Consider the following 26,604-nt stretch of genomic DNA (forward strand, 5'->3'; position numbering starts at 1 on the left):
GAACACATTTCTGTTTAGATTCTCACATGTGTGGCCAGCAAGACCGTTGGCTAAAACTATTTGATCGCTTTTTCGGTTTACCTCTCAAAATAAGATGGGGGAAGAAACGGTCGAGTGAAGTGGATGAGTCCAAAACGCATGTGAAGAAAGTTAAAGTATCTGAGACAGCAGAGTTTAATGGAACCGTTTTTAAAGCCATGTTGAAGGAGCCGACCAAGGCAATGAAGGGTGAAGGCAGCGTCGCTATTAGCTACTAGGCTCATTGACGCAACACTAGACATTTTTGTGGCACAAACAATCATGCCTACACAATGTTAGGATGTTGGTAAAGAATCGCAACATGCATCTTCTTAGCCTCATCAAAAGTCCTTGGGAGACAATATTTCATCGAACTTCTTTCTACAAAGCAATTCTCTACCTACAACGGCGCTATAACGTATTATTCTCAACATGGCAGTGATAGGATTTAACTCTTTGTTTTACACTCTGCAACAAACAAACAAAAAATGTATGTCAATTATCAAAGGTACTAGTTGTATTTGTCGTTGAATATGTCATTACTAAACAACTACTGTCTGTTTTCTTTTTAAAAACGTGTTCTCTCTGCACTGCAGGCTTGGATACATTCATCACCACAGCGAAGAAGCTGCCGTGTCCTGACCTGTATGACGTTGTTGAGGGTTACATCAAGATCTCCATGGAGTGCTCTGAGATATTCAAACTGCTGGAGGGAGACAAGCAGATGGAGAGTGAAGTATGGAGAGTACTAGCATTAGCTTCTGTCAGTCTCCTGTTCACTGGAAATCAGTCATATATATATATATATACACACACCATGTAATAATCTGTTAGACATCACATTGTCCTTGTCTCTGTCCAGATGTTGGTGATCTTCCAGAGTTTGGAGATGATTCTGCTGCGTACGGCCAGTGATCTCTCTCATTTCAGCATGGTGGGATCCACTATAGTCAAGAAGGTTGTCTCCAGCTATATGAAACTCATACAGACATCCCTACACTCAGAGAACCACAGGTATGTTGGAACACGAAGCAACTTTTTGTTTGAATGAAATCCAGATTTTTGTGTGTGTGTGTGTGTGTGTGTGTGTGTGTGTGTGTGTGTGTGTGTGTGTGTGTGTGTGTGTGTGTGTGTGTACGTCTCTCATTCTAACATAGTGTTGTCGTTTCTTCTGAGCCAGGTTTGTCCGTCAGTGCCTGAGTTTCCTGTCAGCCATGGTGTCCCAGGGAGCGGACACAGCCAGGAAGTCTTCAGCCACTTCCACTTCACCAAAGGCCTGTCTGCTTTGGCCAAGAGGAAGGATAAGATGGTAAGAGACCTGGTCAGTGTCTGTGTCCATCCTAAATGGCACTCTATTCCCTATATAGTGCATTACTTTTGACCAGGGTCCATAGGGAATAGGGCGCCGTTTGGGACGCTCCCTCTGTATGAGGGTTTATAGTTCTCTTTTAGTGTTGTTGAAAACCCACTTGGTTTATAGTTCTCTTTAGTGTCAATATGTCATCCTCCTGACTGTTTGAGCTGACCAGGAAAAACTATGTCCCAAAAACTATGTCCCAACCAGGGCTTGGATTGAGGTTATAATGATACTTCTCTAATGACTGGTATTCTGTGATCTCTCTCTCTAGGGTAAACCTGATGTCCGCATGGCTTACACCCAGTTTGCCCTCTCCTTCCTGGTCTCTGGTGACAACGCTACTATTGGACAACTACTGGAGATGAAAGGTCAGGATTATACTGCATTTCAAAATGACAGAAAATACAACAAGAATATTACAAATAAAATAAGCTTGAGAATATAGGCCTGCCTTCCCCTTGTCTGAAGGAGGATCCTATCACCACTGTAGGAATATAGGCCTGCCTTCCCCTTGTCTGAAGGAGGATCCTATCACCACTGTAGGAATATAGGCCTGCCTTCCCCCTTGTCTGAAGGAGGATCGTAATCACCACTGTAGGAATATAGGCCTGCCTTCCCCTTGTCTGAAGGAGGATCGTATCTCCACTGTAGGAATATAGGCCTGCCTTCCCCTTGTCTGAAGGAGGGATCGTATCTCCACTGTAGGAATATAGGCCTGCCTTCCCCTTGTCTGAAGGAGGATCGTAATCACCACTGTAGGAATATAGGCCTTCCTTTCCCTTGTCTGAAGGAGGATCATAATCACCACTGTAGGAATATAGGCCTGCCTTTCCCTTGTCTGAAGGAGGATCCTATCACCACTGTAGGAATATAGGCCTGCCTTCCCCTTGTCTGAAGGAGGATCGTATCACCACTGTAGGAATATAGGCCTGCCTTCCCCTTGTCTGAAGGGGAGGATCCTATCACCACTGTAGGAATATAGGCCTGCCTTCCCCTTGTCTGAGGGGGAGGATCCTATCACCACTGTAGGAATATAGGCCTGCCTTCCCCTTGTCTGAAGGAGGATCCTATCACCACTGTAGGAATATAGGCCTGCCTTCCCCTTGTCTGAAGGAGGGATCGTATCACCACTGTAGGAATATAGGCCTTCCTTTCCCTTGTCTGAAGGAGGATCCTATCACCACTGTAGGAATATAGGCCTGCCTTCCCCTTGTCTGAAGGAGGATCCTATCACCACTGTAGGAATATAGGCCTGCCTTCCCCTTGTCTGAAGGAGGATCGTATCTCCACTGTAGGAATATAGGCCTGCCTTCCCCTTGTCTGAAAGAGGATCGTATCTCCACTGTAGGGAATATAGGCCTGCCTTTCCCTTGTCTGAAAGAGGATCGTATCACCACTGTAGGAATATAGGCCTGCCTTCCCATTGTCTGATGATGAAATGTTTTATTGTTTGTCAGATTTCCTGCCAGACATTCTAAGCAGCGGACTGAAGGAGGATCGTATATCCACTGTCAACCTGATTCTGTCTACTCTGCAGACTAAGGTAGGGCCTAATCTCTTGTCTCAGTGACTTTTCAGGGTAATGAATGAAAATGGCTATTTAGTCAGGATGATTAGGAGACATTATAAGGTGCTTGTACATACTTATGACAAGTATTATAGTACATTAATAACTGCATCGTAATGGTTTATACCTGCAGACTTTAAGTGATTATAATGTGTACGCTGGGAGTCGGGAAGCACGTTCAGGGAGTGTATTTAATAAACACAGAACAAAACAAACACGGGTAGCGTACAGACATGAACTCTGGACCAGTAACAATAACGCAGAGGGAAAGAGTAATCAGACAGGAAGAACCAAAGGGAGTGACAGATTTAGGGAAGGTAATCAGACAGGAAGAACCAAAGGGAGTGACAGATTTAGGGAAGGTAATCAGACAGGAAGAACCAAAGGGAGTGACAGATTTAGGGGAAGGTAATCAGACAGGAAGAACCAAAGGGAGTGACAGATTTAGGGAAGGTAATCAGACAGGAAGAACCAAAGGGGAGTGACAGATTTATGGAAGGTAATCAGGTAGGGAAGAACCAAAGGGAGTGACAGATTTAGGGGAAGGTAATCAGACAGGAAGAACCAAAGGGGAGTGACAGATTTAGGGAAGGTAATCAGACAGGAAGAACCAAAGGGAGTGACAGATTTAGGGGAAGGTAATCAGACAGGAAGAACCAAAGGGAGTGACAGATTTAGGGAAGGTAATCAGGTAGGAAGAACCAAAGGGAGTGACAGATTTAGGGAAGGTAATCAGGTAGGAAGAACCAAAGGGAGTGACAGATTTAGGGAAGGTAATCAGGTAGGGAAGAACCAAAGGGAGTGACAGATTTAGGGAAGGTAATCAGGTAGGAAGAACCAAAGGGAGTGACAGATTTAGGGAAGGTAATCAGGTAGGAAGAACCAAAGGGAGTGACAGATTTAGGGAAGGTAATCAGGTAGGAGAAGAACCAAAGGGGAGTGACAGATTTAGGGGAAGGTAATCAGACAGGAAGAACCAAAGGGAGTGACAGATTTAGGGAAGGTAATCAGACAGGAAGAACCAAAGGGAGTGACAGATTTAGGGAAGGTAATCAGACAGGAAGAACCAAAGGGAGTGACAGATTTAGGGAAGGTAATCAGACAGGAAGAACCAAAGGGGAGTGACAGATTTAGGGAAGGTAATCAGACAGGAAGAACCAAAGGGGAGTGACAGATTTAGGGAAGGTAATCAGACAGGAAGAACCAAAGGGAGTGACAGATTTAGGGAAGGGTAATCAGGTAGGAAGAACCAAAGGGAGTGACAGATTTAGGGAAGGTAATCAGGTAGGAAGAACCAAAGGGGAGTGACAGATTTAGGGAAGGTAATCAGGTAGGAAGAACCAAAGGAGTGACAGATTTAGGGGAAGGTAATCAGACAGGAAGAACCAAAGGGAGTGACAGATTTAGGGAAGGTAATCAGGTAGGAAGAACCAAAGGGAGTGACAGATTTAGGGAAGGTAATCAGACAGGAAGAACCAAAGGGAGTGAGCAGATTTAGGGAAGGTAATCAGACAGGAAGAACCAAAGGGAGTGACAGATTTAGGGAAGGTAATCAGACAGGAAGAACCAAAGGGAGTGACAGATTTAGGGAAGGTAATCAGGTAGGAAGAACCAAAGGGGGAGTGACAGATTTAGGGAAGGTAATCAGGTAGGAAGAACCAAAGGGAGTGACAGATTTAGGGAAGGTAATCAGGTAGGAAGAACCAAAGGGAGTGACAGATTTAGGGGAAGGTAATCAGACAGGAAGAACCAAAGGGAGTGACAGATTTAGGGAAGGTAATCAGGTAGGAAGAACCAAAGGGAGTGGCAGATTTAGGGAAGGTAATCAGGTAGGAAGAACCAAAGGGAGTGACAGATTTAGGGAAGGTAATCAGACAGGAAGAACCAAAAGGGAGTGACAGATTTAGGGGAAGGTAATCAGGTGAGGAAGAACCAAAGGGAGTGACAGATTTAGGGAAGGTAATCAGACAGGAAGAACCAAAAGGGAGTGACAGATTTAGGGAAGGTAATCAGGCAGGAAGAACCAAAGGGAGTGACAGATTTAGGGAAGGTAATCAGGCAGGAAGAACCAAAAGGAGTGACAGATTTAGGGAAGGTAATCAGGTAGGAAGAACCCAAAGGGAGTGACAGATTTAGGGAAGGTAATCAGGTAGGAAGAACCAAAGGGAGTGACAGATTTAGGGAAGGTAATCAGGGTAGGAAGAACCAAAGGGAGTGACAGATTTAGGGAAGGTAATCAGGTAGGAAGAACCAAAGGGAGTGACAGATTTAAGGAAGGTAATCAGACAGGAAGAACCAAAGGGAGTGACAGATTTAGGGAAGGTAATCAGGCAGGAAGAATCCAAAAGGGAGTGACAGATTTAGGGAAGGTAATCAGACAGGAAGAACCAAAGGGAGTGAGCACAGATTTAGGGAAGGTAATCGGCAGGAAGAACCAAAGGGAGTGACAGATTTAGGGAAGGTAATCAGGCAGGAAGAACCAAAGGGAGTGACAGATTTAGGGAAGGTAATCAGACAGGAAGAACCAAAGGGAGTGACAGATTTAGGGAAGGTAATCAGGTAGGAAGAACCAAAGGGGAGTGACAGATTTAGGGAAGGTAATCAGGTAGGAAGAACCAAAGGGAGTGACAGATTTAGGGAAGGTAATCAGACAGGAAGAACCAAAGGGAGTGACAGATTTAGGGAAGGTAATCAGACAGGAAGAACCAAAGGGAGTGACAGATTTAGGGAAGGTAATCAGACAGGAAGAACCAAAGGGGAGTGACAGATTTAGGAAGGTAATCAGACAGGAAGAACCAAAGGGAGTGACAGATTTAGGGAAGGTAATCAGACAGGAAGAACCAAAGGGAGTGACAGATTTAGGGAAGGTAATCAGACAGGAAGAACCAAAGGGAGTGACAGATTTAGGGAAGGTAATCAGACAGGAAGAACCAAAGGGAGTGACAGATTTAGGGAAGGTAATCAGGTAGGAAGAACCAAAGGGAGTGACAGATTTAGGGAAGGTAATCAGGTAGGAAGAACCAAAAGGGGAGTGACAGATTTAGGGAAGGTAATCAGGTAGGAAGAACCAAAGGGAGTGACAGATTTAGGGGAAGGTAATCAGGTAGGAAGAAGAACCAAAGGGAGTGAAGCAGATTTAGGGAAGGTAATCAGGTAGGAAGAACCAAAAGGGAGTGACAGATTTAGGGAAGGTAATCAGGTAGGAAGAACCAAAGGGGAGTGACAGATTTAGGGAAGGTAATCAGGTAGGAAGAACCAAAGGGAGTGACAGATTTAGGGAAGGTAATCAGACAGGAAGAACCAAAGGGGAGTGACAGATTTAGGGAAGGTAATCAGACAGGAAGAACCAAATGGGAGTGACAGATTTAGGGAAGGTAATCAGACAGGAAGAAACCAAAGGGAGTGACAGATTTAGGGAAGATAATCAGGTAGGAAGAACCAAAGGGAGTGACAGATTTAGGAAGGTAATCGGACAGGAAGAACCAAAGGGGAGTGACAGATTTAGGGAAGGTAATCAGACAGGAAGAACCAAAGGGAGTGACAGATTTAGGGAAGGTAATCGGACAGGAAGAACCAAAGGGAGTGACAGATTTAGGGAAGGTAATCAGACAGGAAGAACCAAAGGGAGTGACAGATTTAGGGAAGGTAATCAGACAGGAAGAACCAAAGGGAGTGACAGATTTAGGGAAGGTAATCAGGTAGGAAGAACCAAAGGGAGTGACAGATTTAGGGAAGGTAATCAGACAGGAAGAACCAAAGGGAGTGACAGATTTAGGGAAGGTAATCAGACAGGAAGAACCAAAGGGGAGTGACAGATTTAGGGAAGGTAATCAGACAGGAAGAACCAAAGGGAGTGACAGATTTAGGGAAGGTAATCAGGTAGGAAGAACCAAAGGGGAGTGACAGATTTAGGGAAGGTAATCAGGTAGGAAGAACCAAAGGGAGTGACAGATTTATGGAAGGTAATCAGGTAGGAAGAACCAAAGGGAGTGACAGATTTAGGGAAGGTAATCAGACAGGAAGAACCAAAGGGAGTGACAGATTTAGGGAAGGTAATCAGTAGGAAGAACCAAAGGGGAGTGACAGATTTAGGGAAGGTAATGTCAGGTAGGAAGAACCAAAAGGGAGTGACAGATTTGGGAAGGTAATCAGGTAGGAAGAACCAAAGGGAGTGACAGATTTAGGGAAGGTAATCAGACAGGGAAGAACCAAAGGGAGTGACAGATTTAGGGGAAGGTAATCAGACAGGAAGAACCAAAGGGAGTGACAGATTTAGGGGAAGGTAATCAGACAGGAAGAACCAAAGGGAGTGACAGATTTAGGGAAGGTAATCAGACAGGAAGAACCAAAGGGAGTGACAGATTTAGGGGAAGGTAATCAGACAGGAAGAACCAAAAGGGAGTGACAGATTTAGGGAAGGTAATCAGACAGGAAGAACCAAAGGGAGTGACAGATTTAGGGAAGGTAATCAGGTAGGAAGAACCAAAGGGAGTGACAGATTTAGGGAAGGTAATCAGGTAGGAAGAACCAAAGGGAGTGACAGATTTAGGGAAGGTAATCAGACAGGAAGAACCAAAGGGAGTGACAGATTTAGGGAAGGTAATCAGACAGGAAGAACCAAAGGGGAGTGACAGATTTAGGGAAGGTAATCAGACAGGAAGAACCAAAGGGAGTGACAGATTTAGGGAAGGTAATCAGACAGGAAGAACCAAAGGGGAGTGACAGATTTAGGGAAGGTAATCAGACAGGAAGAACCAAAAAGGGAGTGACAGATTTAGGGAAGGTAATCAGACAGGGAAGAACCAAAGGGAGTGACAGATTTAGGGAAGGTAATCAGACAGGAAGAACCAAAGGGGAGTGACAGATTTAGGGGAAGGTAATTAGACAGGAAGAACCAAAGGGAGTGACAGATTTAGGAAGGTAATCAGACAGGAAGAACCAAAGGGAGTGACAGATTTAGGGAAGGTAATCAGACAGGAAGAACCAAAGGGAGTGACAGATTTAGGGAAGGTAATCAGACAGGAAGAACCAAAGGGAGTGACAGATTTAAGGAAGGTAATCAGACAGGAAGAAACAAAGGGAGTGACAGATTTTAGGGGAAGGTAATCAGACAGGAAGAACCAAAGGGGAGTGAGCAGATTTAGGGGGAAGGTAATCAGACAGGAAGAACCAAAGGGGAGTGACAGATTTAGGGGAAGGTAATCAGGTAGGGAAGAACCAAAAAGGGAGTGACAGATTTAGGGGAAGGTAATCAGGTAGGAAGAACCAAAAGGGAGTGTGACAGATTTAAGGGAAGGTAATCAGGTAGGAAGAACCAAAGGGAGTGAAAACAGATTTAGGGAAGGTAATCAGACAGGAAGAACCAAAGGGAGTGACAGATTTAGGGAAGGTAATCAGGTAGGAAGAACCAAAGGGAGTGACAGATTTAGGGAAGGTAATCAGGTAGGAAGAACCAAAGGGAGTTGGACAGATTTAAGGAAGGTAATCAGGTAGGAAGAACCCAAGGAGTGACAGATTTAGGGAAGGTAATCAGGTGAGGAAGAACAAAAGGGAGCGAAACAGAATTTAGGGAAGGTAATCAGACAGGGGAAGAACCAAAGGGAGTGATGGACAGATTTAGGAAGGTAATCAGGTAGGAAGAACCAAAGGGAGTGACAGATTTAGGAAGGTAATCAGGTAAAGGAAGAACCAAAGGGAGCCAACAGAATTTAGGAAGGTAATCAGGCAGGAAATGAACCAAAGGAGTGACAGATTTAAGGGAAGGTAATTCTGACAGGGAAGAACAAAAGGGAGTGACAGATTTACGGGAAGGTAATCAGGTAGGAAGAACCAAAGGGAGTGACAGATTTAGGGAAGGTAATCAGGTAGGAAGAACAAAAAGGGAGGACAGATTTAGGGAAGGTAATCAGGTAGGAAGAACCAAAGGAGTGACAGATTTAGGGAAGGTAATCAGACAGGAAGAAACAAAGGGAGTGATAGATTTAAAGGGGAAGGTAATCAAGATAGGAAGAACTCAAAAAGGGGAGTGATAGATTTAAGGGAAGGTAATCAGAAGGAAAGGAACCAAAGGGAGTGACAGATTTAGGGAAGGTAATCAGACAGGTGAAGAAATCCAAAGGGAGTGACAGATTTAGGGAAGGTAATCAGACAGGAAGAACCAAAAGGAGTGACAGATTCTAGGGAAGGTAATCAGACAGGAAGAACCAAAGGGAGTGACAGATTTAGGGAAAGGTAATCAGACAGGAAGAACTCAAAGGGAGTGACAGATTTAGGGAAGGTAATCAGAGCAGGAAGAACCAAAGGGAGTGACAGATTTACTGGGAAGGTAATCAGACAGGAAGAAACCAAAGGAAGTGTGACTAGATTTAGGAAGGTAATCAGACAGGGAAGAACCAAAGGGAGTGACAGATTTGCGAGGGAAAGGTAATCAGACAGGAAGAACCAAAGGGAGTGACAGATTTAGGGAAGGTAATCAGATTAGGAAGAACCAAAGGGAGTGAGAGATTTAGGGAAAGGTAATAAGACAGGAAGAAACAAAGGGAGTGACAGATTTAGGGAAGTGTAATCAGACAGAAAACCAAGGAGTGACACAGATTTAGGGAAGGTAACTCGCATGGAAGAGTCCAAAGGGAGTGACAGATTTTAGTGTGGAAGGTGTAATTCACCCCAGACAGGAAGAACCAAAGGGAGTGACAGATTTAGGGGAAGGTAATCGGTACAGTAACAGTTAAAGGGAGTGATGCAGAATTAGGAAGGTAATCAGGTAGGAAGAACCAAAGGGAGTGACAGATTTAGGGAAGGTAATCAGGTAGGAAGAACCAAAGGAGTGACAGATTTAGGGAAGGTAATCAGGTAGGAAGAACCAAAGGAGTGAGCAGGATTTAGGAAGGCACCCAGGTAGGAAGAATCAAAGGAGTGGTTGATTAAAAAGGCAATCAGGCAGGGAAGAACCAAAGGGAGTGACACAGACGTTAGGGAAGGTAATCATGTAGGAAGAACCAAAGGGAGTGACAATTTAGGGAAGGTAATCAGGTAGGAAGAACCAAAGGGAGTGACAGAGAGACGGGGAAGGTAACTAGGTAGGAAGAACCAAAGGGAGTGACAGATTTAGGGAAGGTAATCATGTAGGAAGAACCAAAGGAGTGACAGATTTAGGAAGGTAAACTAGGTAGGAAGAACCAAAGGAGTGACAGATTTAGGGAAGGTAATCAGACAGGAAGACCAAAGGAGTGACAGATTTAGGGAAGGTAATCAGGTAGGAAGAACCAAAGGAGTGACAGATTTAGTGGAAATAATCTGAAAAGGAAGAACCAAAGGGAGTGACAGATTTAGGAAGGTAATCAGGTTGGTGGGGAAGAACCAAAGGGAGTGACAGATTTAGGAAGGTAATTAGGTAGGAAGAACCAAAGGGAGTGACAGATTTAGGGAAGGTAATCAGGTGTAAAAGAACCAAAGTGAAGATTTAGGGAAGGTAATCAGACAGAAGAACCAAAGGGAGTGACAGATTTTAGGAAGGTAATCAGGTAGGAAGAACCAAAGGGAGTGACACAGATTTAGGGAAGGTAATCAGGTAGGAAGAACCAAAGGAGTGAAGATTTAGGAAGGTAATCAGGTAGGAAGAACCAAAGGGAGGGATAGATTTAGGAAGGTAATCAGGTAGGTGTAGCGCCGAAGCGCTGGCAGCAGTAGAACCAAAGCGTGGAGCATGTGGTTGGGCTACACAGAGGTGATTTCCAGACTTAGGGAAGGCAATTCTGTGGGACATAAAAGGCAGCACAAAACCAAAAAAAAAAAGTGTGGCGTTGTGTGATTTACAGACATGCAGCAGGTGTGTGCTGGTAATCAGGTAGGAAGAACCAAAGAGTGACAGATTTAGGGGAAGGTAATCAGGCAGGGAAGTTGACACAGAACCAAAGTGGGAGAGTGACAGGATTACAGTGGGGAAGGTAACCAGGTGTAAGCCAACCAAAGTGTATATTGTGAGAGAGATTTAGGAAGTATCAGACAGGAACAGAGTGACAGATTTAGGAAGGAATCAGACAGGAAGAACCAAAGGAGTGACAGATTTAGGGAAGGTAATCAAAGATGGAGAACCAAAGGGAGTGAATGATTTAGGGAAGGTAATCAGACAGGAAGAAACCAAAGGAGTGACAGACGGGGAAGTAATCAGACAGAAGAACCAAAGGAGCAGACAGATTGTGAAGGAATCTGACAGGAAGAACCAAAGGGGAGTGACAGATTTAGGGAAGGTAATCAGGTAGGAAGAACCAAAGGAGTGATAGATTTAGGGAATGTAATCAGGTAGGAAGAACCAAAGGGAGTGACAGATTTAGGGAAGGTAATCAGACAGGAAGAAACAAAGGGAGTGACAGGATTTAGGGGAAGGTAATCAGACAGGAAGAACCAAAGGGAGTGATAGATTTAGGGAGTAATCAGACAGGAAGAAACAAAAGGAGAGACAGATTTAGGGGAAGGTAATAGAAGGAAGAACCAAAAGGGAGGAAGATTTAGGGAAGGTAATCAGATTGGTGAAGAACCAAAGGGAGGAAGATTTAGGGAAGGTAATAGACAGGAAGAACCAAAGGGAGACAGATTTAGGGAAGGTAATCAGACAGGGAAGAACCAAAGGGAGTGATAGATTTGAGGGAAGGTGAATGGGAGATTATGGAAGAAATCCCAAAGGGAGTGATAGATTTAGGGAAGGTAATTCAGGTAGGGAAGAACTTAAAGGAGAGAAGATAGGAAGGTAACGTTATGAAGAACCAAAGGGGAGTGACAGATTTAGGGAAGGTAATAGTAGGAAGAACCAAAGGAGAGGGACAGATTTAGGGAAGGTAATTTGGGTAGGAAGAACTCAAAGGGAGTGACAGATTTAGGAAGGTAATCAGAATGAAGAACCAAAGGGAGAAGATTTAGGGAAAATAGGTAGGAAGAACCAAAGGGAGTGAATAGATTTAGGGAAGGTAAATTGAGGTAGGAAGAACCAAAGGGAGGACAGATTTAGGGAAGGTAATGTAGGAAGAACCAAAGGGAGTGACAGATTTAGGAAGGTAATCAGGTAGGAAGAACCAAAGGGAGAAGATATTAGGGAAGGTAATCAGACAGGAAGGTCCAAAGGGAGGAAGATTTAGGGAAGGTAATAGACAGGAAGAACCAAAGGGAGGGAGAGCAGATTGTAGGGGAAGGTAATAGGTAGGAAGAACCAAAGGGAGTGACAGATTTAGGGGAAGGTAATCAGGTAGGAAAGAACCAAAGGAGAGATTGAGGGAAGGAATAGGTAGGAAGAACCAAAGAGTGACAGATTTAGGGAAGGTAATCAGACAGGAAGAACCAAAGGGAGTGACAATGATTTAGGAAGGTAATCAGGTAGGGAAGAACCAAAAGAGATTTAGGGAAGGTAATAGTAGGAAGAACCAAAGGGAGGCAGATTTAGGGAAGGTAATCAGGAAAGAACCAAAGGGAGTGACAGATTTAGGGAAGGTAACTCAGACAGGAAGAACCAAAGGGAGATAGATTTAGGGAAGGTAATAGACAGGAAGAACCAAAGGGAGTGACAGATTTAGGGAAGGTAATCAGACAGGAAGAACCAAAGGGGAGGACAGATTTAGGGAAGGTAATCAGACAGGAAGAACCAAAGGGAGTGATACAGATTTAGGGGAAGGTAATGAGACAGGAAGAACCAAAAGGGAGTGAAGATTGAAAGAATAGAAGGAAGAACCAAAGAGAAGATTTAGGGGAAGGTAATCAGACAGGAAGAACAAAGGGAGTGACAGATTTAGGGAAGGTAATCAGGTAGGAAGAACTTCAAAGGGAGGGGAGATTTAGGGAAGGTAATCAGTAGGAAGAAACAAAGGGAGTGACAGACGTAAAGGAATAGACAGGAAGAACCAAGGGAGTGATAGATTTAGGGAAGGAGACAGGAAGAACCAAAGGGAGGAGAAGGGAAGGTAATAGGTAGGAAGAACCAAAGGGAGTAGAATGATTTAGGAAGGTAATAGAAGGAAGAACCAAAGGGAGGACAGATTTAGGGAAGGTAATCAGACGAAGAACCAAAAGGAGTGACAGATTTAGGGAAGGTAATCAGATAGGAAGAACCAAAGGAGTGACAGATTTAGGGAAGGTAATCAGACAGGAAAGAACCAAAGGGAGTGAAGAGTTAGGGAAGGTAATCAGACAGGAAGAACAAAGGGAGTGAAGATTGAGGGGAAGGAATAGGAGAAGAACCAAAAGTGAAGATTTAAGGAAGGAATAGACAGGAAGAACTCAAAGGGAGTGACAGATAGGGGAAGGTAGAAGGAAGAACCAAAGGGAGGAAGATTTAGGGAAGGTAATCAGACAGGAAGAACCAAGGGAGTGACAGATTTAGGGAAGGGTAACCAGACAGGAAGAACCAAAGGGAGTGACAGATTTAGGGAAGGTAATCAGACAGGAAGAACCAAAGGGAGTGACAGATTTAGGGAAGGTAATCAGACAGGAAGAACCAAAAGGGAGTGACGAGATTTAGGGAAGGTAATCAGACAGGAAGAACCAAAGGGGAGTGACAGATTTAGGGAAGGTAATCAGGTAGGAAGAACCAAAGGGAGTGACAGATTTAGGGAAGGTAATCAGGTAGGAAGAACCAAAGGGAGTGACAGATTTAGGGAAGGTAATCAGGTAGGAAGAACCAAAGGGAGTGACAGATTTAGGGAAGGTAATCAGGTAGGAAGAACCAAAGGGAGTGACAGATTTAGGGAAGGTAATCAGGTAGGAAGAACCAAAGGGAGTGACAGATTTAGGGAAGGTAATCGTGTAGGAAGAACCAAAGGGAGTGACAGATTTAGGGAAGGTAATCAGGTAGGAAGAACCAAAAAGGGAGTGACAGATTTATGGAAGGTAATCAGGTAGGAAGAACCAAAGGGAGTGACAGATTTAGGAAGGTAATCATGTAGGAAGAACCAAAGGGAGTGACAGATTTAGGGAAGGTAATCAGGTAGGAAGAACCAAAGGGAGTGACAGATTTAGGGAAGGTAATCAGACAGGAAGTACCAAAGGGAGTGACAGATTTAGGGAAGGTACAATCGGGTAGGAAGAACCAAAGGGAGTGACAGATTTGGGAAGGTAATCAGGTATGAAGAACCAAAGGGAGTGAACAGATTTAGGGAAGGTAATCAGACAGGAAGAACCAAAGGGAGTGACAGATTTAGGGAAGGTAATCAGGCAGGAAGAACCAGCAAGGGAGTGACAGATTTAGGGAAGGTAATCAGGTAGGAAGAACCAAAGGGAGTGACAGATTTAGGGAAGGTAATCAGACAGGAAGAACCAGAAAAGGGAGTGACAGATTTAGGGAAGGTAATCAGGTAGGAAGAACCAAAGGGGAGTGACAGATTTAGGGAAGGTAATCAGGTAGGAAGAACCAAAGGGAGTGACAGATTTAGGGAAGGTAATCAGGTAGGAAGAACCAAAGGGAGTGACAGATTTAGGGAAGGTAATCAGGTAGGAAGAACCAAAGGGAGTGACAGATTTAGGGAAGGTAATTCAGACAGGAAGAACCAAAGGGAGTGACAGATTTAGGGAAGGTAATCAGGTAGGGAAGAACCAAAGGGAGTGACAGATTTAGGGAAGGTAATCAGGTAGGAAGAACCAAAGGGAGTGACAGATTTGAGGGAAGGTAATCAGGTAGGAAGAACCAAAGGGAGTGACAGATTTATGGAAGGTAATCAGGTAGGGAAGAACCAAAGGGAGTGACAGATTTAGGGAAGGTAATCAGGTAGGAAGAACCAAAGGGAGTGACAGATTTGAGGAAGGTAATCAGGTAGGAAGAACCAAAGGGAGTGACAGAGTTTAGGGAAGGTAATCAGGTAGGAAGAACCAAAGGGAGTGACAGATTTAGGGAAGGTAATCAGGTAGGAAGAACCAAAGGGAGTGACAGATTTAGGAAGGTAATCAGACAGGAAGAACCAAAGGGAGTGACAGATTTAGGGGAAGGTAATCAGACAGGAAGAACCAAAGGGAGTGACAGATTTAGGAAGGTAATCAGACAGGAAGAACCAAAGGGAGTGACAGATTTAGGGGAAGGTAATCAGACAGGAAGAACCAAAGGGAGTGACAGATTTAGGGGAAGGTAATCAGACAGGAAGAACCAAAGGGAGTGACAGATTTAGGGAAGGTAATCAGACAGGAAGAACCAAAGGGAGTGACAGATTTAGGAAGGTAATCAGGTAGGAAGAACCAAAGGGGAGTGACAGATTTAGGGAAGGTAATCAGGTAGGAAGAACCAAAGGGGAGTGACAGATTTAGGAAGGTAATCAGGTAGGAAGAACCAAAGGGAGTGACAGATTTAGGGAAGGTAATCAGGTAGGAAGAACCAAAGGGAGTACAGATTTAGGGAAGGTAATCAGGTAGGAAGAACCAAAGGGAGTGACAGATTTAGGGAAGGTAATCAGACATGGAAGAACCAAAGGGAGTGACAGATTTAGGGAAGGTAATCAGACAGGAAGAACCAAAGGGAGTGACAGATTTAGGGAAGGTAATCAGGTAGGAAGAACCAAAGGGAGTGACAGATTTAGGGAAGGTAATCAGGTAGGAAGAACCAAAGGGAGTGACAGATTTAGGGGAAGGTAATCAGGTAGGAAGAACCAAAGGGAGTGACAGATTTAGGGAAGGTAATCAGGACAGGAAGAACCAAAGGGAGTGACAGATTTAGGGAAGGTAATCAGGTAGGAAGAACCAAAGGGAGTGACAGATTTAGGGAAGGTAATCAGACAGGAAGAACCAAAGGGAGTGACAGATTTAGGGAAGGTAATCAGGTAGGAAGAACCAAAGGGAGTGACAGATTTAGGGAAGGTAATCAGGTAGGAAGAACCAAAGGGAGTGACAGATTTAGGGAAGGTAATCAGGTAGGAAGAACCAAAGGGAGTGACAGATTTAGGGAAGGTAATCAGGTAGGAAGAACCAAAGGGAGTGACAGATTTAGGGAAGGTAATCAGACAGGAAGAACCAAAGGGAGTGACAGATTTAGGGAAGGTAATCAGACAGGAAGAACCAAAGGGAGTGACAGATTTAGGGAAGGTAATCAGACAGGAAGAACCAAAGGGAGTGACAGATTTTGGGAAGGTAATCAGACAGGAAGAACCAAAGGGAGTGACAGATTTTGGGAAGGTAATCAGACAGGAAGAACCAAAGGGAGTGACAGATTTAGGGAAGGTAATCAGACAGGAAGAACCAAAGGGAGTGACAGATTTAGGGAAGGTAATCAGACAGGGAAGAACCAAAGGGAGTGACAGATTTAGGGAAGGTAATCAGACAGGAAGAACCAAAGGGGAGTGACAGATTTAGGGAAGGTAATCAGACAGGAAGAACCAAAGGGGAGTGACAGATTTAGGGAAGGTAATCAGACAGGAAGAACCAAAGGGAGTGACAGATTTAGGGAAGGTAATCAGACAGGAAGAACCAAAGGGAGTGACAGATTTAGGGAAGGTAATCAGACAGGAAGAACCAAAGGGAGTGACAGATTTAGGGAAGGTAATCAGACAGGAAGAACCAAAGGGAGTGACAGATTTAGGGAAGGTAATCAGGCAGGTTATGGAGTCCAGGTGAGGCTGATGAGGCGCTGGTGTGCTAACGATAGTGACAGGTAAGCGTCATAATGAGCGGCCTGGTGACCTGGCGCGCCGGAGAGGGATTATGGGTGACAGGGATGTGTTTCCTCTGCTGTAGGTGGTCCAGCGACAGGCTATCAGTAAGACCCAGAAAGTGCGATTCTTCACCCCATCTCTCCTGGCCCAGATTGCATCTCTCTACAGGTGGAATGGCATTGTGGATGCAAGCACAGACGACAGCAAGGTAATGGATCTGTCCCCTAGTTCTCTCTCTTTATCTCCCCCTCTCTTTATCTCCCCCTCTCTTTATCTCCCCCCCTCTCTTTATCTCCCCTCTCTTTATCTCCCCCTCTCTTTATCTCCCCCCCTCTCTTTATCTCCCCCTCTCTTTATCTCCCCCTCTCTCGCTATCTCCCCCTCTCTCGCTTATCTCCCCCTCTCTCGCTATCTCCCCCTCTCTCGCTATCTCCCCTCTCGCTATCTCCCCCCTCTCGCTATCTCCCCCTCTCGCTATCTCCCCCCTCTCGCTATCTCCCCCTCTCTCGCTATCTCCCCCCTCTCTCGCTATCTCCCCTCTCTCTCGCTATCTCCCCTCTCTCTGCTATCTCCCCCTCTCTGCTATTCTCTCCCCTCTCTCTCTATCTCCCCCTCTCTCTCGCTATCTCCCCCCCATCTCTCTCGCTATCTCCCCCTCTCTCTCGCTATCTCCCCCTCTCTTTATCTCCCCCTCTCTCTCTCTATCTCCCTCTCTCTTTATCTCTCTCTCTCAGAGCTTTGGGCCAGTAACCGAAAGGTCACTGGTTTGAATCCCGGGCCGACAAGATGAAAAATCTGTTGCTGTGCCCTCGAGCAAGGCACTTAACCCTAATCGCTCCAGGGGCGCTGGACAACGGTGACCCTGGCCGTGACTCTCCACTCCCTGGGGGTGTCTCGGGGGGCATCGGGATATGCATGAAACACATTTCCGTTACACACTTGTACGAGGACAAATATAAGCATTATTATTATTCTCACTCACAATCATCACTGAGTGTCCATTTCTTCAGATGGCAGAGAATGCAGAGGAAGCAGGGAAGATGGTCGTGGAGGAAACTGGTTCACAACTTCCTCCTGGATCTATGCTGCTCCAGGAAACACGGCATCAGTTTCTATGACCCCAGCTTTGGAACTGCCGGCAGGTCAGTCATGAATCTGATGCATCCTATCTCTCCTCTTTCTCTCCCCTCGCTCTCCCTCTCTATCTGTCTGTTTTCTCTCCCATCTCTCATTCTCTCTGTTCTCTCTCTCTCCCCTCGGTCTCGCTCCTCTCTCTCTCCTCTGTGTTCTCTCTTCTCTCTTTCTATTTCTCCATCACCCTCCTGAAGTTGTGGTTGTTTGTCTGTACAGTAGACATAGACCTGATCTTGTTGTTGTGTGTCTGTCTGTACAGTAGACATAGACCTGATCTTGTTGTTGTGTGTCTGTCTGTACAGTAGACATAGACCTGATATTGTTGTGTGTCTGTCTGTACAGTAGACATAGACCTGATCTTGTTGTGTGTCTGTCTGTACAGTAGACATAGACCTGATCTTGTTGTGTGTCTGTCTGTACAGTAGACATAGACCTGATCTTGTTGTTGTGTGTCTGTCTGTACAGTAGACATAGACCTGATCTTGTTGTTGTGTGTCTGTCTGTACAGTAGACATAGACCTGATCTTGTTGTTGTGTGTCTGTCTGTACAGTAGACATAGACCTGATCTTGTTGTGTGTCTGTCTGTACAGTAGATATAGACCTGATCTTGTTGTTGTCTGTCTGTCTGTACAGTAGACATAGACCTGATCTTGTTGTGTGTCTGTCTGTACAGTAGACATAGACCTGATCTTGTTGTGTGTCTGTCTGTACAGTAGACATAGACCTGATCTTGTTGTTGTGTGTCTGTCTGTACAGTAGACATAGACCTGATCTTGTTGTGTGTCTGTCTGTACAGTAGACATAGACCTGATCTTGTTGTGTGTCTGTCTGTACAGTAGACATAGATCTGATCTTGTTGTGTGTCTGTCTGTACAGTAGACATAGATCTGATCTTGTTGTGTGTCTGTCTGTACAGTAGACATAGATCTGATCTTGTTGTGTGTCTGTCTGTACAGTAGACATAGACCTGATCTTGTTGTGTGTCTGTCTGTACAGTAGACATAGACCTGATCTTGTTGTTGTGTGTCTGTCTGTACAGTAGACATAGACCTGATCTTGTTGTTGTGTGTCTGTCTGTACAGTAGACATAGACCTGATCTTGTTGTTGTGTGTCTGTCTGTACAGTAGACATAGACCTGATCTTGTTGTTGTGTGTCTGTCTGTACAGTAGACATAGATCTGATCTTGTTGTGTGTCTGTCTGTACAGTAGACATAGACCTGATCTTGTTGTGTGTCTGTCTGTACAGTAGACATAGACCTGATATTGTTGTGTGTCTGTCTGTACAGTAGACATAGATCTGATCTTGTTGTTGTGTGTCTGTCTGTACAGTAGACATAGACCTGATATTGTTGTGTGTCTGTCTGTACAGTAGACATAGACCTGATCTTGTTGTGTGTCTGTCTGTACAGTAGACAGATCTGATCTTGTTGTTGTGTGTCTGTCTGTACAGTAGACATAGACCTGATCTTGTTGTCTGTCTGTCTGTACAGTAGACATAGACCTGATCTTGTTGTCTGTCTGTCTGTACAGTAGACATAGACCTGATCTTTGTTGTCTGTCTGTCTGTACAGTAGACATAGATCTGATCTTGTTGTGTGTCTGTCTGTACAGTAGACATAGACCTGATCTTGTTGTGTGTCTGTCTGTACAGTAGACATAGACCTGATCTTGTTGTTGTGTGTCTGTCTGTACAGTAGACATAGACCTGATCTTGTTGTGTGTCTGTCTGTACAGTAGACATAGACCTGATCTTGTTGTTGTGTGTCTGTCTGTACAGTAGACATAGACCTGATCTTGTTGTTGTGTGTCTGTCTGTACAGTAGACATAGACCTGATCTTGTTGTTGTGTGTCTGTCTGTACAGTAGACATAGACCTGATCTTGTTGTTGTGTGTCTGTCTGTACAGTAGACATAGACCTGATCTTGTTGTGTGTCTGTCTGTACAGTAGACATAGACCTGATCTTGTTGTGTGTCTGTCTGTACAGTAGACATAGACCTGATCTTGTTGTTGTGTGTCTGTCTGTACAGTAGACATAGACCTGATCTTGTTGTTGTGTGTCTGTCTGTACAGTAGACATAGACCTGATATTGTTGTTGTGTGTCTGTCTGTCTGTACAGTAGACATAGACCTGATCTTGTTGTGTGTCTGTCTGTCTGTACAGTAGACATAGACCTGATCTTGTTGTTGTGTGTCTGTCTGTACAGTAGACATAGATCTGATCTTGTTGTGTGTCTGTCTGTACAGTAGACATAGACCTGATCTTGTTGTGTGTCTGTCTGTACAGTAGACATAGACCTGATCTTGTTGTTGTGTGTCTGTCTGTACAGTAGACATAGACCTGATCTTGTTGTTGTGTGTCTGTCTGTACAGTAGACACAGACCTGATCTTGTTGTTGTGTGTCTGTCTGTACAGTAGACATAGACCTGATCTTGTTGTTGTGTGTCTGTCTGTACAGTAGACATAGACCTGATCTTGTTGTGTGTCTGTCTGTACAGTAGACATAGACCTGATCTTGTTGTTGTGTGTCTGTCTGTACAGTAGACATAGACCTGATCTTGTTGTTGTGTGTCTGTCTGTACAGTAGACATAGATCTGATCTTGTTGTGTGTCTGTCTGTACAGTAGACATAGACCTGATCTTGTTGTGTGTCTGTCTGTACAGTAGACATAGACCTGATATTGTTGTGTCTGTCTGTACAGTAGACATAGACCTGATCTTGTTGTGTGTCTGTCTGTACAGTAGACATAGACCTGATCTTGTTGTTGTGTGTCTGTCTGTACAGTAGACATAGACCTGATCTTGTTGTTGTGTGTCTGTCTGTACAGTAGACATAGACCTGATCTTGTTGTGTGTCTGTCTGTACAGTAGACATAGACCTGATCTTGTTGTTGTGTGTCTGTCTGTACAGTAGACATAGACCTGATCTTGTTGTTGTGTGTCTGTCTGTCTGTACAGTAGAGCATAGACCTGATCTTGTTGTTGTGTGTCTGTCTGTACAGTAGACATAGACCTGATCTTGTTGTTGTGTGTCTGTCTGTACAGTAGACATAGACCTGATCTTGTTGTGTGTCTGTCTGTACAGTAGACATAGACCTGATCTTGTTGTGTGTCTGTCTGTACAGTAGACATAGACCTGATCTTGTTGTTGTGTGTCTGTCTGTACAGTAGACATAGACCTGATCTTGTTGTGTGTCTGTCTGTACAGTAGACATAGACCTGATATTGTTGTGTGTCTGTCTGTACAGTAGACATAGACCTGATATTGTTGTTGTGTGTCTGTCTGTCTGTACAGTAGACATAGACCTGATCTTGTTGTGTGTCTGTCTGTCTGTACAGTAGACATAGACCTGATCTTGTTGTTGTGTGTCTGTCTGTACAGTAGACATAGATCTGATCTTGTTGTGTGTCTGTCTGTACAGTAGACATAGACCTGATCTTGTTGTGTGTCTGTCTGTACAGTAGACATAGACCTGATCTTGTTGTTGTGTGTCTGTCTGTACAGTAGACATAGACCTGATCTTGTTGTTGTGTGTCTGTCTGTACAGTAGACATAGACCTGATCTTGTTGTGTGTCTGTCTGTACAGTAGACATAGACCTGATCTTGTTGTTGTGTGTCTGTCTGTACAGTAGACATAGACCGATCTTGTTGTTGTGTGTCTGTCTGTACAGTAGACATAGACCTGATCTTGTTGTTGTGTGTCTGTCTGTCTGTACAGTAGACATAGACCTGATCTTGTTGTGTGTCTGTCTGTACAGTAGACATAGACCTGATCTTGTTGTTGTGTGTCTGTCTGTACAGTAGACATAGACCTGATCTTGTTGTGTGTCTGTCTGTACAGTAGACACAGACCTGATCTTGTTGTTGTGTGTCTGTCTGTACGTAGACTTAGACCTGATCCCGTTGTGTGTCTTGTCTGTACAGTAGACATAGACCTGATCTTGTTGTGTGTCTGTCTGTACAGTAGACATAGACCTGATCTTGTTGTTGTGTGTCTGTCTGTACAGTGCAGACATAGACCTGATCTTGTTGTGTGTCTGTCTGTCTGGCCACAGTAGACATAGACCGATCTTGTTGTTGTGTGTCTGTCTGTACAGTAGACATAGACCTGATCTTGTTGTGTGTCTGTCTGTACAGTAGACATAGACCTGATCTTGTTGTTGTGTGTCTGTCTGTACAGTAGACATAGACCTGATCTTGTTGTTGTGTGTCTGTCTGTCCAGTAGACATAGACCTGATATTGTTGTGTGTCTGTCTGTACAGTAGACATAGATCTGATCTTGTTGTGTGTCTGTCTGTACAGTAGACATAGACCTGATCTTGTTGTGTGTCTGTCTGTACGTAGACATAGACCTGATCTTGTTGTGTGTCTGTCTGTACAGTAGACATAGACCTGATCGTTGTTGTGTGTCTGTCTGTACAGTAGACATAGACCTGATCTCTTGTTGTTGTGTGTCTGTCCGTACAGTCAGACATAGACCTGATCTTGTTGTTGTGTGTCTGTCTGTACAGTAGACATAGATCTGATCTTGTTGTGTGTCTGTCTGTACAGTAGACATAGACCTGATCTTGTTGTGTGTCTGTCTGTACAGTAGACATAGACCTGATCTTGTTGTTGTGTGTCTGTCTGTACAGTAGACATAGACCTGATCTTGTTGTTGTGTGTCTGTCTGTACAGTAGACATAGACCTGATCTTGTTGTGTGTCTGTCTGTACAGTAGACATAGACCTGATCTTGTTGTGTGTCTGTCTGTACAGTAGACATAGACCGATCTTGTTGTGTGTCTGTCTGTACAGTAGACATAGACCTGATCTTGTTGTGTGTCTGTCTGTACAGTAGACATAGACCTGATCTTGTTGTGTGTCTGTCTGTGAGTAGACATAGACCTGATCTTGTTGTTGTGTGTCTGTCTGTACAGTAGACATAGACCTGATCTTGTTGTGTGTCTGTCTGTACAGTAGACATAGACCTGATCTTGTTGTGTGTCTGTCTGTACAGTAGACATAGACCTGATCTTGTTGTGTGTCTGTCTGTACAGTAGACATAGACCTGATCTTGTTGTTGTGTGTCTGTCTGTACAGTAGACATAGACCTGATCTTGTTGTTGTGTGTCTGTCTGTACAGTAGACATAGACCTGATCTTGTTGTTGTGTGTCTGTCTGTACAGTAGACATAGACCTGATCTTGTTGTTGTGTGTCTGTCTGTACAGTAGACATAGACCTGATCTTGTTGTTGTGTGTCTGTCTGTACAGTAGACATAGACCTGATCTTGTTGTTGTGTGTCTGTCTGTACAGTAGACATAGACTGATCTTGTTGTGTGTCTGTCTGTACAGTAGACATAGATCTGATCTTTGTTGTGTGTCTGTCTGTACAGTAGACATAGATCTGATCTTGTTGTTGTGTGTCTGTCTGTACAGTAGACATAGATCTGATCTTGTTGTGTGTCTGTCTGTACAGTAGACATAGACCTGATCTTGTTGTTGTGTGTCTGTCTGTACAGTAGACATAGACCTGATCTTGTTGTTGTGTGTCTGTCTGTACAGTAGACACGTAGACCTGATCTTGTTGTTGTGTGTCTGTCTGTACACGTAGACATAGATCTGATCTTGTTGTGTGTCTGTCTGTACAGTAGACATAGACCTGATCTTTGTTGTGTGTCTGTCTGTACAGTAGACATAGACTGATCTTGTTGTGTGTCTGTCTGTACAGTAGACATAGACCTGATATTGTTGTGTCTGTCTGTACAGTAGACATAGACCGATTTGGTGTCTGTCTGTACAGTAGACATAGACCTGATATTGTTGTCTGTCTGTACAGTAGACATAGACCTGATATTGTTGTGTGTCTGTCTGTACAGTAGACATAGACCTGATATTGTTGTGTGTCTGTCTGTACAGTAGACATAGAGATTTGGTTGTGTGTTGTCTGTACAGTAGACATAGATCTGATCTTGTTGTGTGTCTGTCTGTACGGTAGACATAGATCTGATCTTGTTGTGTGTCTGTCTGTACAGTAGACATAAGACCTGATCTTGTTGTGTGTCTGTCTGTACAGTAGACATAGATCTGATCTTGTTGTTGTGTGTCTGTCTGTACAGTAGACATAGACCTGATCTTGTTGTTGTGTGTCTGTCTGTACAGTAGACATAGACCTGATCTTGTTGTGTGTCTGTCTGTACAGTAGACATAGACCTGATCTTGTTGTTGTGTGTCTGTCTGCACAGTAGACATAGATCTGATCTTGTTGTGTGTCTGTCTGTACAGTAGACATAGACCTGATCTTGTTGTGTGTGTCTGTCTGTACAGTAGACATAGACCTGATCTTGTTGTGTGTCTGTCTGTACAGTAGACAAGATCTGATCTTGTTGTTGTGTGTCTGTCTGACAGTAGACATAGACCTGATCTGTTGTTGTGTGTCTGTCTGTACAGTAGACATAGACCTGATCTTGTTGTTGTGTGTCTGTACAGTAGACATAGACCTGATCTGTTGTTGTGTGTCTGTCTGTACAGTAGACATAGACCTGATTTGTTGTTGTGTGTCTGTCTGTACAGTAGACATAGACCTGATCTTGTTGTTGTGTGTCTGTCTGTACAGTAGACATAGACCTGATCTTGTTGTGTGTCTGTCTGTACAGTAGACATAGACCTGATCTTGTTGTGGTCTGTCTGTACAGTAGACATAGACCTGATCTTGTTGTGTGTCTGTCTGTACAGTAGACATAGACCTGATCTTGTTGTTGTGTGTCTGTCTGTACAGTAGACATAGACCTGATCTTGTTGTTGTGTGTCTGTCTGTACAGTAGAGCATAGACCTGATCTTGTTGTTGTGTGTCGTCTGTACAGTAGACATAGACCTGATCTTGTTGTGTGTCTGTCTGTACAGTAGACATAGACCTGATCTTGTTGTGTGTCTGTCTGTACAGTAGACATAGACCTGATCTTGTTGTTGTGTGTCTGTTGTCACAGTAGACAGACCTGATCTTGTTTGTGTCTGTCTGTACAGTAGACATAGACCTGATCTTGTTGTTGTGTGTCTGTCTGTACAGTAGACATAGACCTGATCTTGTTGTTGTGTGTCTGTCTGTACAGTAGACATAGACCTGATCTTGTTGTTGTGTGTCTGTCTGTACAGTAGACATAGACCTGATCTTGTTGTGTGTCTGTCTGTACAGTAGACATAGACCTGATCTTGTTGTTGTGTGTCTGTCTGTACAGTAGACATAGACCTGATCTTGTTGTGTGTCTGTCTGTACAGTAGACATAGACCTGATCTTGTTGTTGTGTGTCTGTCTGTACAGTAGACATAGACCTGATATTGTTGTGTGTCTGTCTGTACAGCAGACATAGACCTGATCTTGTTGTGTGTCTGTCTGTACAGTAGACATAGACCTGATATTGTTGTGTGTCTGTCTGTACAGTAGACATAGATCTGATCTTGTTTGTGTCTGTCTGTACAGTAGACATAGACCGATCTTGTTGTGTGTCTGTCTGTACAGTAGACATAGACCTGATCTTGTTGTGTGTCTGTCTGTACAGTAGCACATAGATCTGATCTTGTTGTGTGTCTGTCTGTACAGTAGACATAGATCGATCTTGTTGTTGTGTGTCTGTCTGTACAGTAGACATAGACCTGATCTTGTTGTTGTGTGTCTGTCTGTACAGTGGACATACAGACCTGATCTTGTTGTGTGTTGTTTGTACAGTAGACATAGACCGATCTGTTTTGTGTGTCGTCGTACAGTAGACATAACCTGATCTTGTTGTTGTGTGTCTGTCTGTACAGTAGACATAGACCTGATCTTGTTGTTGTGTGTCTGTCTGTACAGTAGACATAGACCGATCTTGTTGTTGGTGTGTCTGTACAGTAGACATAGACCTGATCTTGTTGTTGTGTGTTGTCTGTACAGTAGACATAGACCTGATCTTGTTGTGTGTCTGTCTCTTGTCTGTACAGTAGACATAGACCTGATCTTGTTGTTGTGTGTCTGTCTGTCTGTACAGTAGACATAGACCTGATCTTGTTGTTGTGTGTCTGTCTGTACAGTAGACATAGACCTGATATTGTTGTTGTGTGTCTGTACAGTAGACATAGACCTGATCTTGTTGTTGTGTGTCTGTCTGTACAGTAGACATAGACCTGATCTTGTTGTGTGTCTGTCTGTCTGTACAGTAGACATAGACCTGATCTTGTTGTTGTGTGTCTGTCTGTCTGTACAGTAGACATAGACCTGATCTTGTTGTTGTGTGTCTGTCTGTACAGTAGACATAGACCTGATATTGTTGTGTGTCTGTCGACAGTAGACATAGACCTGATCTTGTTGTTGTGTGTCTGTCTGTACAGTAGACATAGACCTGATCTTGTTGTGTGTCTGTCTGTACAGTAGACATAGACCTGATATTGTTGTGTGTCTGTCTGTACAGTAGACATAGACCTGATCTTGTTGTGTGTCTGTCTGTACAGTAGACATAGATCTGATCTGGTGTGTCTGTCTGTACAGTAGACATAGACCCGATCTTGTTGTGTGTCTGTCTGTACAGTAGACATAGACCTGATCTTGTTGTGTGTCTGTCTGTACAGTAGACATAGATCTGATCTTGTTGTGTGTCTGTCTGTACAGTAGACATAGACCTGATCTTGTTGTGTGTCTGTCTGTACAGTAGACATAGACCTGATCTTGTTGTTGTGTGTCTGTCTGTACAGTAGACATAGACCTGATCTTGTTGTTGTGTGTCTGTCTGTACAGTAGACATAGACCTGATCTTGTTGTGTGTCTGTCTGTACAGTAGACATAGATCTGATATTGTTGTGTGTCTGTCTGTACAGTAGACATAGACCTGATCTTGTTGTGTGTCTGTCTGTACAGTAGACATAGACCTGATCTTGTTGTTGTGTGTCTGTCTGTACAGT

At 44.0% G+C, this 26,604-nt stretch overlaps 1 protein-coding gene across 1 annotated transcript in view; it reads left to right on the top strand.

Annotated features, from left to right (window-relative positions):
• LOC106597389 (nucleolar pre-ribosomal-associated protein 1-like) overlaps window positions 1-26,604 on the top strand; it is an 88,773-nt gene continuing 62,169 nt past the window's right edge. Inside the window, 9 exon segments of the mRNA XM_045704205.1 lie at window positions 1-228; window positions 615-754; window positions 881-1,032; window positions 1,199-1,260; window positions 1,263-1,327; window positions 1,647-1,743; window positions 2,833-2,918; window positions 16,638-16,763; window positions 17,573-17,697. Coding sequence (XP_045560161.1) covers window positions 27-228; window positions 615-754; window positions 881-1,032; window positions 1,199-1,260; window positions 1,263-1,327; window positions 1,647-1,743; window positions 2,833-2,918; window positions 16,638-16,763; window positions 17,573-17,697 — 1,055 coding nt within the window. The 5' untranslated portion in view covers window positions 1-26.

This window comes from Salmo salar, chromosome ssa20, assembly GCF_905237065.1.
Source record: "Salmo salar chromosome ssa20, Ssal_v3.1, whole genome shotgun sequence".
Classification (NCBI taxonomy): Eukaryota; Metazoa; Chordata; class Actinopteri; order Salmoniformes; family Salmonidae; genus Salmo; species Salmo salar.